Source organism: Penaeus monodon, chromosome 8 (assembly GCF_015228065.2).
Source record: "Penaeus monodon isolate SGIC_2016 chromosome 8, NSTDA_Pmon_1, whole genome shotgun sequence".
In the NCBI taxonomy this organism is placed as follows: Eukaryota; Metazoa; Arthropoda; class Malacostraca; order Decapoda; family Penaeidae; genus Penaeus; species Penaeus monodon.
Window position 1 is genome coordinate 2,207,335 of NC_051393.1, and position 10,941 is coordinate 2,218,275.

Genomic DNA, 10,941 nt, shown 5'->3' on the forward strand with positions numbered 1-10,941 from the left:
CATTAAACAACATTGCATTTACCTCAGTGTCATTAATCCGAGCGCCTGTCTCCCCGGCAGCTGGCCTCGAATACCCCTCGTGGGCTCACTTCAGCGCTGCCCACGGGCTGGACGCGCTCACTTGGACGCTGCTCGACCTGCCTGGGGGGGACGCCGTCCTCACCATCCCCAACTGCAGGGGCCTGACGCCTCGCGACCTCGCCCTCGCGAACGGTTTCTTCTCCCTCGGCCAGGACCTCCAGAAGGCGGAGGTGGGGGAATCTGCCAAAATTTTCTCTCCCCCTGATTCAATGCCTTTCGCGTAAAAAAAAAGAAGTAAAATCTACTGTACAGCCTTAACCAAAACGTCATCTATACAAAGTAATCGTGCAATTACAGTTTTTCTTCAAGGCAATTCTCATTAAATATTGGCATCAACACCGACCAAAAAAAAGTATCAGCGCGAGCGAGCATGACGCATAACTTTTTTCTCCCAGTTTCTGACGGGGCTGGACGCCATGGTGGACGGCGACCCCTTAGGGAAACACGACGACTTCGTGAAGCTCCACCAGGCGGACGAGAAACCGCCATACCGCTCCTCGAGCCCAAGGCCCATCCTGTACCCGCAGCCTTCCTCGTCCCCCGGCCTTCAGTCTTTGTCCTCGTTAGAGCCGGACTCGCCCTTCTACGGCAACGGCAGGCCTGGCAGTTCGGTCGCCTTCGTGTACCCGTCGACGTCGCCAGCGAAGGAGAGAGGCGATCGGAGTGGCGACAAGTTGAGTCCGAGTCCGTGCTGGTCGCCAGGTACGTGAGGAGGAGGAAAGGGAGGAAGGAAGGAGGGAATGAAGGGAAGAGAGGAAGGAAAGGAAATAAAAAAAGATAAAGGAGAGAGGGGAACAATATGAGAACTGAAGGAGGAGGAGGACGAGGAGAAATAGAAGAAAAACCGATAATAAAGAGAGGCCATCCTTCCCATCCTTCCCCCAGATGCACAGGGCAGCCAAGACGTGGCTTCCCTGCTGTCTGCTTGGAGAGCGAGGACGAGTGACACGAGGACCTTCCTGAGAAGCCACCACGCCCTCATCCGCCACGCGAGACGGGCGGTGGCGGCGGACGTCGCGAAGGGCCGGGTGGGCAACCCCAGTAGGCAGTCGCCGTTCAGAGGTGAGGCGGGTCTTAGCCAAGAAGACACGCCCACGGTCTGGAGCAGTAGCCACGCCTTATGGGGTCGGTGGCAGGTGGCAGGGGCGGGTTGGGTTGAGTGTGGTCAGTGTTGATAAATGTATAAATAAAAATTAATAACAACACAAGAGATAGTCAGATTTAAGACGGGGAGGAAAATCCATCACGTTTTTAAATGGGCGTTGGTCGTTATGTGTCTCTTTTATACTGTTATCTACTGATTTGCCTTGATAGAAGCAACTCCGTATATTCAACAAATGAACTTGACTTTTAATTTATAGATAGATATACTTATTTGAATGAACTGAGGGAAAAATATACATAAAGTACGAAGCGAGGACAATACAGTCACGTCTTTGACCAGAAATATCCCATAGTTTCTTGAAAGATATAGTTATTCTCTTGTTTTGTATAATTTTATTTTAAGATCTAATCCAGTAATGAAGACAAAAGCAGAAGCACTCCTTGGTATCCAAAAGGACGATTGCCTCCTCTTTCCATAAACCCAATTAATCTGCAGCAGGTCTTTCCTGCCAGTGACATAAATATATAAAGAAGTACAGGAAATTATTATTATACCTTTAATAGGTATAATTACTGTAATTATATATAGTTATAATAATAAGTAGTATAATTATATGCAGTTGGTATAATCATTATAAAAAATTATACCTCTCCGCATAGACTTAAAAAATCTGTCCTTTTCCCGTTTTAGGAGAGCGAGCTTTGGGCACGACCGACTCGACGACCAAGACGCCAGTAGGAGGAGGAATTTACCCGAACTTAATTGAACAGTTCTGGAATGCTCTGGAAGGTAGGTCACCTGCAGGAGGGAGAGGGAGGGGGGTGGGGGAAGTAGAGGGAGAGGGTGAAGGAGGTTTTGCTGATATATTCTCGCAAATATTGATTGGGTTCTGTTACGTCGATAACTTGCGAACCAAAAGGTGTCGATTTTGTGATTGATCTACTAATAAGGATTTCGTTGTTGACACTATCAAAACTATCAAGTTTTAATTGGTTGTCTGTATTTTCATAAATTTTGTGATCAGTAATAATAATGTTTCAGTAAAGAGCTTAGTTTGAAAACCATGTTATTTTGTGGATAGTAGGTAATTTCTCTCTAGAAATATTGTCAATAGGTCTGGTACGATTTTTTGTCTCGAACTTTAGACAGCATAGGTAGTATGGTAACAGGGCGATAGTTATTTACTTTGTGTCTCGGGATTTGAAAACTGGTGTTATTATGCCATGTTTCCCTGTTATTATATCATGGGAAATCACCGGTGACTAGAGATGACTTAATGGTAACCATTAGAAAATGAGCCATTTTGCAGGTAGACTCTGATAAAACGAAAGCAATGCCATCTGCTCCCACAGCATTCGTTTCACGCGGGTGTTTTATTGTTAAGATTACCGTTTCTCTTTCCTGTTTCTCTTTCTAAGGCTGTGGTCTGAAAATATTGGCTTGTGGTCTTATCCTACCCATTTTTTGCAGAGATATGGAAGCGTTTGTTTGTTCGTATGTGAGATGTCTAGATTTAGTTAGGAAATCCTTAAATTCTTTCGTACTAATTCTGAAATGTAGATTATCATCTCTGTAATTTTTTTTCTTTTGCTTAGCACAAGTGTTTTGACTATCTTGCATGTATTAGCAGTCTTTTTTTTCCAAATTGTTAAATTATTAAAAAATAAAAAAAAGTTTTTGGCTCCTTGTATAAGTGATTTTGTCTCTTCTTTTGGTTATAATCAACGCGGAGTGCCAAATTGTCTGCCATTTTTGAGAGCTTTATGAGCGATATTTCTGTCTGTTATGGCTCTCTTGGATGTTTTTTTTTTTTTTTTTTATCCTGGAGCAGGACGACGTCTAACAGTTTTTGCAACAAATGGAACGACTGTCATTAATCATTTCCGTGGAGACATTTACCTGTTTGTCTACATTATCTGATTTCAAAATTTCTAAGAGTTGATTCCTAGACAATTATTTGTTGGCTGAGATTCGTGGTTGGTTAATTCACGGGAACTTTTGAAGACTGGTGGTCGTTTAGAGTTTGCGATCGGGATGACGTTTGTATGGAGAATGATGTCAGCTCTGTTATTACATTTATCACTGACTGTTTTCTGTGAGCCTTTTAGGTTTGTTGACCATTTGCTCTAATTTACTTTCCTAATTATCTTAAATAACTTTGCATTGGGCTTATTTAATTCATTTAGATCATCCAGGATGAAAATAGGTTTCTCTTTAAGTGACATTTCTCAAAAAAAAATTACCCTATAGAATCAAAAGATTCAGAGGAACCATGAGGATGCCTATCGGCTGTGCCTACAAATGAATGACGGAAGCATATTGCATTGTACTTTAACCCAGATAGCCTCTACATCAGCACGCTTTGCAGTTGTAGCGGATAGCTCATTTGTTGGGGGGGGGGGGGGTAGCATTGTGAGAAAGGAGTCCTGGCGCCTGGTGGTGAGTTGTGCATCATTCTACTGGCGATTAGGCTCGAGTTCCTTCTGTTTTTTTTTCTCTTCCTGGTAAGCTGTTCAAGGACTACGGAGGTGCTCAAGAAACACACGTTGATATCTACCATCCTGTCAACAAGAGTGTTTTTTGAGCACCGCCTGCCACCAGATATCATTAAGAGAAAGTGGCCTGAATGCAGGTGAATGAAAGGGGATCTTGACTGTCTAGGTTTATCAAGGAATGCAGATCAGAGACCCTCGTGTCCCGGGGGTCGAGGACGAGGTGGTGCAGCTGGACCCTGTGTAGCTTGGGCTGTCTGCCGTCTCTCTCCCTCTCTCTCTGATGAAATGTCCTTTTTATGTGGATGCTCCCTTCGTGGGCGGATGCTTACGTCATAGAAGTGCCGAAAGGGAAAGCAGAGCAGGGCACCTGCATCCTCCGACCAAGGAGGAAGGTTAGATGGGGACAGAGCTGTGAAGTATACCATCCCGTCTTGCTACGTATGATCTTTAGTGAGAGGGAGAGGGAAAGGGAGGGGATCAAAAGATAGAGAAGACGAGTGAAGGGGAATATGAAACTGCAGGCATAGTATCTTAGTTGCTGGAATGATTAAAGCAAATGCTTAACCAACCCAAATAACATATCATGTCATTACTACCCCTCCCTGCCCTTAGCTTGCCGCCAAGAGACTGCGCCCCGCCCCGAGCAATACAGTGACGGCAGCCAGGAGGACCAAGCCCAGAAGAGCCACAGAGATGACCACCTCCCGAACACCTTTCGATTGGTAACCAAATTTAACATAGAATGTTTTTTTCTCTCTCTCTCTCTCTCTCTCTCTCTCTCTCTCTCTCTCTCTCTCTCTCTCTCTCTCTCTCTCTCTCTCTCTTCTCTCTCTTCTCTTACTCTTACTCTTACTCTTACTCTTACTCTTACTCTCACTCTCACTCTCACTCTCTCTCTCTCTCTCTCTCTCTCTCTCTCTCTCTCTCTCTCTCTCTCTCTCTCTCTCTCTCACTCTCACTCTAATACTAATGCAATCATTATTGTTGGTTCTCTCAAATGAATTAAGCTACATATCTCAGTTATAGAATCCCTAATCTTAAGAGTCAGTGACAATAAGATCATGAATACATTGGGGTCCAGTAAATATAACCATTATTCAAATTCCGGTTTTAACAAATGTTCCTAGAAGACGGTAAAGTTGGATTCCTGTTCCTATAGTGTAACCATTTTTTGAAATTCGTTTTATTATCAAGTATCTTTTGTAAATAGGGAAATCCACGGTCTTTTCTGTTTAATGCAACTCTTCAAATCAGAATTTCATTAACAAATCTTTCTAGTAAAACGGTAAACCCAAATTCCATTTAATACAATATAACCACTTTCTGGATTCCAGTTTTCAGACAAATATTTCTAGGAAGCAAAGTATCTCTAAATAGGTAGACCCACTTTCATCTTCATGGTTAGCAACTCCATTGCCTTTATTCATTGCAAATGTATTTTTTTAAATCCTTGGTTTCGTTTTCAATAATTTTTAACCATTGTTATTCCTGAACAATTTTCAAAGGAAATACATTGGAAAAAACAAACCATAAAATATTATTGGGGTCAAGAAAGGGCGCTGAGCTAAATGTCACCACATTTAGCTAATGGGAGTGTGCTGTGAGATATTAAATGTTGCTAGATAGATAATTATTTGTATAATTTACTTTGATAGTGTTATAAATATAAGTAAAAATTTCCAAAATTTCTCTATTTTATTTATGATAAAGTTCCTTACTATCAACAGCCTTCAGGGGAAAAGTCTGTTTCATTTTTTATGGGTTCATAGGCTAAATGGAAGTGGGGCTACCTGGTCATGTGTTCCTTGGAAGCAGCAAAGTTCCCGACCCATTAAATACCATATAACTAGTATTCAAGTTCTAAATTTAAGAACAACTACTACTTCCCAGGAAACTTTATAGACTACTTTCCTTATAGTGAGCACTTACCTGTTCTCCTTTCTTCCATTTCCAATGTGCCATCCCCAACCTCCCTCGCTGGTGCTTCGACAAAGCGAATCGGCATAGCTGGACAACTTTTGATTATCCTTCATCGTCCATCTCTACCACTCCACACATGCTTCTATACTTCACAGCCAGTATCCTAGATGTAGCCTTAAACTGCCATTCCTGGAACTTCCCGTCCTAACAGTTCCAAATGCATTACATGGTGGATCTCAAATTGTAACAAAGCACTTTGGTTGAAGCGTGCAGCATGGAACAGCTATCATTACAAGAGGAGCACCTCCACTCAGTTAACAGCCCTCATATATCCTGATCCACCCAAACCAAACATCCCATCCTCCTCACGCATTTTCTTGCACATATCTCTATGCCTCCAGTACCCATGTCTTACACAGACAGATCCAAGTCCATCTTGGGTACTAGTTTCGCCATAGTCTTTCCCTCTCACACATACAACTTTCCCCTTCCTCCTGAATCAAGCTATCCTCTTCACTTTACAACATGCTCTTCCATATCCTCTTCATCCTTCACCATATTTACTCACGCAACTTGGTATCAGTCATACAATCACCTATCAAACCCATAGTCCGCAAGACACATCAGTTGTTTTATCAGTCAAATTTTGCTGGATACCCAGCCACGTTGTGAACCCTAGCAATGAACAAGCATATACTTTAATACGCTCTGCCACCTTGTCCACAATCCACCAACCTTAATTTTCACACATCCCAGCAAATGATTACTATCCTCAATTCAAAACTTTCCCCTATAACCATTCTGGTCAGGTCTGACCACCAATAAACTGCATACCATAAAACCTTCCATCTCTCCTTGGTCGCTCCAGATGCTGGCAAATTACTCTAGCCCATTTATGAATAGGTCACAGCTGCCTCACGCAAAACTTCACATTTATACTTCGTATCAATCTCCATTCAACCTCTATTCTCATACAATGTTTCTTGTCCAGTCGCATGTATCCTACTATCCCTCACTTTACTAAAAGAAAGCTCATACCTGTGCTTTTCCTTACTTGTCCTCTCTTCCCCCACCCTCCAGCCTGTCAGACATCTTCACGGAGCCCCACTTCCCATTTTCAACTTGTTCTTCCTCAGATGAATAGATACCCTCCATTTGACCTAATCACCCAGTGTCATTAACCATTTCCCCTTGTAACAATCACTGTTACTACTTCTTTCTATATTTCTTTTGCTACCATATAATCTTATTGATGTTGTATGACCATTGAAATATAACACAATTTGTTCTAAATAAAATATTTTAAACCGTAATTTGACGTAGTGCTATATGATTTGATGTCTAGTACATTTGCTTCAACAATTAACCATTGATCATTCCCAGGAAACTTCCCCAGAGCCAAAGAAGCGTAGTCCCAGGCCTCCACCGCGGCCAGACACAAATTACCTCAGCAACAGCGAAATCCACAGTCCGACCAATGCACAGGTAAAGCGAGTGCTTTACTGGCTATACAGTGGGCGAAAAAAAAACAAAAAAAACTAGGACAGTAACGCAAGCAACAATGACGCAAGTAATGCATGGGTGACGTCTCATAATTTATATTTTCATTTAATGTAGGGAATTATTAATTCTTTCATGGTTATCCAATATCAATCAGTGCGCCAGGCTCTTTGCTCAAATTTCCCCACGCTTCCAAGGAACAATCGGTGTGCTGCAAGTCATTGGAAGGAAAGTCTTGTCATCTATATTCCGTACCCCTCTTTACCCTACCTTTTCCCCCTTGTCATTTCTTCCTTCCACCAGGCCTACCAAAGCACAGGCAAGTTCTCACTTTTCATTCAGAAACCCAGATAGTTACTTTGTACAAAAGTGGAAAATGTATCGGCCAAAGAGCGTGGGAGATGGGAACATCCAAAGATACCATTCTCAAGCTGGTGCAGGAAGCGATCTAGCAGGTTTCATACCAAGAGTCTGACAGGCGATATTTCCTTGATTTTGCCTCGTTCTATGACAATATTGTATATTGCAGTGTCCAGAGAGTAGAGTTAGTCTGTTGTAATGGTATTGTCTTTCATTAATAGTGATGATCTGTCCTGAGATTTATTGCTAAAAGGGGTTGTCCTAAGTAATTTTTTTCATTTTGCACTGACAATATAATAATTGCCTACATTAGTGTATTCATATACCTATAGTGTTTATATGTTGGAATACAAAGACTCGAGTAAGCAGAGTCCATGAAAATAACTCGTGCAAACTTCAATTGCAGATCATCACTGAACGTATCAAAGTTAGGAGCATCGTTAAGAAGTCCTCGAGCTTCTGTCTTTTGAAGCCCAAGAAGTCGTCCTCGTATTCCATGCTGAACTTGTCGGACAAGGGCTGATCAGAGCACTCCTTCGTGAAACTCCCTTCGCGTCAGCAGGATAAACATGATATTTCTTGTGGTGTTCATACGGCAGATGCATTATTTATTTCAGAGTTTGGAGAAATAAAAATGTGGTGTAGTTAAAAGGTAAGAAAAATGATCTGGGTTCAGTGAATTATGTCCACCAAAATCGTTATAAAAAATAGTTGGTACTAAATGTAAAATTTGTCATAAACATATTCAATAGACGAGGGATGATATTCAGTTTTTCATATTTTATATTTTATCCAATAGAGCAGTAAATCGTTAAAGATTTATTCTAATAATTTTCACTGGTGAAACGAAACAGGCTAACAGGAAAAAGGGTATTTTTTTAGAAAAAGTAGGAAACCTACATTGTTCTTGTTGATTGATAAAACATTGCATGTTTTCAACCTTCATTTCGGCCTCAAACCACCCTTTCTATGAGTTTTTGGTACCAACCACCGTAATTGCAGCATTACACATCATTTCAAATTTCACTTATTTCTCTTAACAGGGGACTTGCCCTCTGTAACCCCCATTTTTTTTTATCCCGCCTTAGATATGAAATCTTTACCTCTACTGTAACATGACCACAACCAACACCTGCCTGATAAATAGAGAATGTAGTAGAAAAGATGAGAGATACTATCTACTTTATTATTTGTTTGCTGAGATAGGTATAGAGAAGTAATGTTTTAGATTGCTTTATCAATATCAAAAATGAGGTAAGTGCACCCCCTACTAATAATGAAATTTCACCGGAAAGAGACTCAGCTGTCACGTTTCATGTCACTCAACTCATCAGATGTTGAAATGGATATATTTTGCCATTTTGATTTAACCGCCCGGTGAGGGACCCTAGCATGACGGAAACTTTCACTTCGCTGACTTTTTATGATGTTTATCTCCCTCATTCCCTTGCCTGTTGTGTTCCTGGGGGGGGGGGGGCATAGGAGACAGAAACTGAGGGCCAATGCGGGGGATCTCCCCTACTTTGGGCCTTGGCTCTAGTACTTTTGCACCGTCTTTTCTCCTTCCCTTCCCTATCCCTTATCTTTCCCAGTTCCAAAGGTGTGAGAGCTGTGTTGAAAGGATGGAAGGCTGACTTTGTGCCAGTCATGAACGGCCTCAAGGGGGGGGGGGGAGCCATGGTCACAGTATTCCCTTGGTTTAATTTGTTCATTATGTTTAAATGTGATGTTGAGGAGCGCGGAAAGGGATTGAGGTCTGAATGTACACTTACGGATAACTATGACACTATTAGAGCAAAGTATACATAAACATATGATTTATCTTACCACATTGATCCATAAGCTCAACAAATGGTAGCAGAGCATGGCTTGTGGTAAAGGGAAGGAGATCAGTAAGTATTAAGAAGAAAGATGATAAAGAAAATAAGAGTAACAACGACGATTGAGGTTCTTGGCGAAAACAAGAGTTATGATTGCTGGAAACAAGAACTGAAAGTATGGCAGCTTGTCATGAGTGTAGGAAAGAAAAAAACGTTAGCTGTAACTGTCGCGAGGTGAGGGGCAAGATTTTTGAAGAAGTGAACATCGGAGAATTAGGTAAACGGTGATTTTGAACGTTTACATGGTGAATAGTTCTATTTTTCCATCTGTTCAGCAAGAAATCTATGAAAAGAACAAATAAGAGTGGACTTGGAAACTGATATTGCAGTAATACATGGCAAAGAGGTGAAATTGAGGTGTACTGATGCCTTCTGCTAATGAAGGAGAAAGAAGCTTGGAAGAAAACTAAAGAAAATAAAAACTTCAGGACGTAGTGACAAGAGAAATGAAAAAGATAGAAAAATTATGCCAACAATTTGGTCATTTCCACATGAATTCAGGCATTGAAGGAAGCAGGCATTGATGATGAAAGGGGCTTCATTTCTGTTTGAAGAGGTGTCGGATACCTGTGAGACATGCATGAAATAAAAAAAAAACACCATTAAGGCCACTTGTGTGAATATGGCAAGGAAGTTCAATGAAGTGGTGGCAATAGACCTAAAAGAATATAAGAAAGGAGAGATTTATTTCCTACTTATGGTACACATAGCAAGAAGGTTCTCAAAATCATGTGTGACAAAACTTTTAAGGACCTGAGGGGATGGTTGAGAAAATTATGAAGACGTGGTTAGGAACTGCTTTACGGAATACTTGTGTGACGGTAGTGTAGAGATTGCCAACAACACATTCCTGGAGGTGTGAGAATATGAACATTCAAGTAATGCACGCAGCAGCATAGACGAAATGGTGAGCACCCAAAATCGTCTTTAAAAGTGGCTTTAGCATGGGCAGTCAATGCTAAAAATTCTTAAGGTGATGGGGTATTAGCCCATATCAACTTGTACATGGGCAGAATCCTAAACTGCTATGTACCATGAGTGTTGAACTCTCAGCACTAGAATCTACAACATCTAGTGAAATGGTTGCTAAACACATCAGTGCTAGCCGTTCAGCAAGAAAAGCCTTAATTGTTGCCGCAACCTCTGAAAGAATATGACATGCTCTAAAGCGAAGGTCACACTAGTCTATTCTGTCCTGGGATCCCCAGATAGGATCGCCGAAGTCTCCTCAGCTACAGAGAGGGATTGGTCACACTACATCCAGTGTTCCTCCGGACACTAATATGATATGGCTTACTGCCGCATACCATTACTAAAATAAGATTTTACCTGTATTTAAGATTTACCTATATTTTAGATTAGGAATGTGAGGAAAAAATAACAGGATCAGGAAAAGTGAAATATGCATATTTGTGGAGAGTTGGTGCTCGGGTATTCATTACTTATTTCATCCGTTAATGTTCTTTTCACAATCCTGCTCTTATAATTCTTAAGACTGGTGTTCCACAACGGCTCTTTGGGCTCTCGCTTTATCCAACAAGGCGTAAATGACTTCCGTAGAGAGCTCCATGCTTTTGGGGTGTCGAAGTGGGTTGATGTT

At 41.4% G+C, this 10,941-nt stretch overlaps 1 protein-coding gene across 1 annotated transcript in view; it reads left to right on the forward strand.

Moving 5' to 3' along the window:
• Positions 1–10,601, forward strand: part of LOC119576471 — a 30,546-nt gene extending 19,945 nt beyond the window's left edge. The window contains exons 14-20 of the mRNA XM_037924177.1: positions 61–251; positions 477–783; positions 967–1,143; positions 1,877–1,975; positions 4,294–4,403; positions 6,985–7,086; positions 7,868–10,601. Coding sequence (XP_037780105.1) covers positions 61–251; positions 477–783; positions 967–1,143; positions 1,877–1,975; positions 4,294–4,403; positions 6,985–7,086; positions 7,868–7,984 — 1,103 coding nt within the window. The 3' untranslated portion in view covers positions 7,985–10,601. The remainder of the gene's footprint in view (positions 1–60; positions 252–476; positions 784–966; positions 1,144–1,876; positions 1,976–4,293; positions 4,404–6,984; positions 7,087–7,867) is intronic.
• The last annotated feature ends 340 nt before the right edge of the window (positions 10,602–10,941 follow it).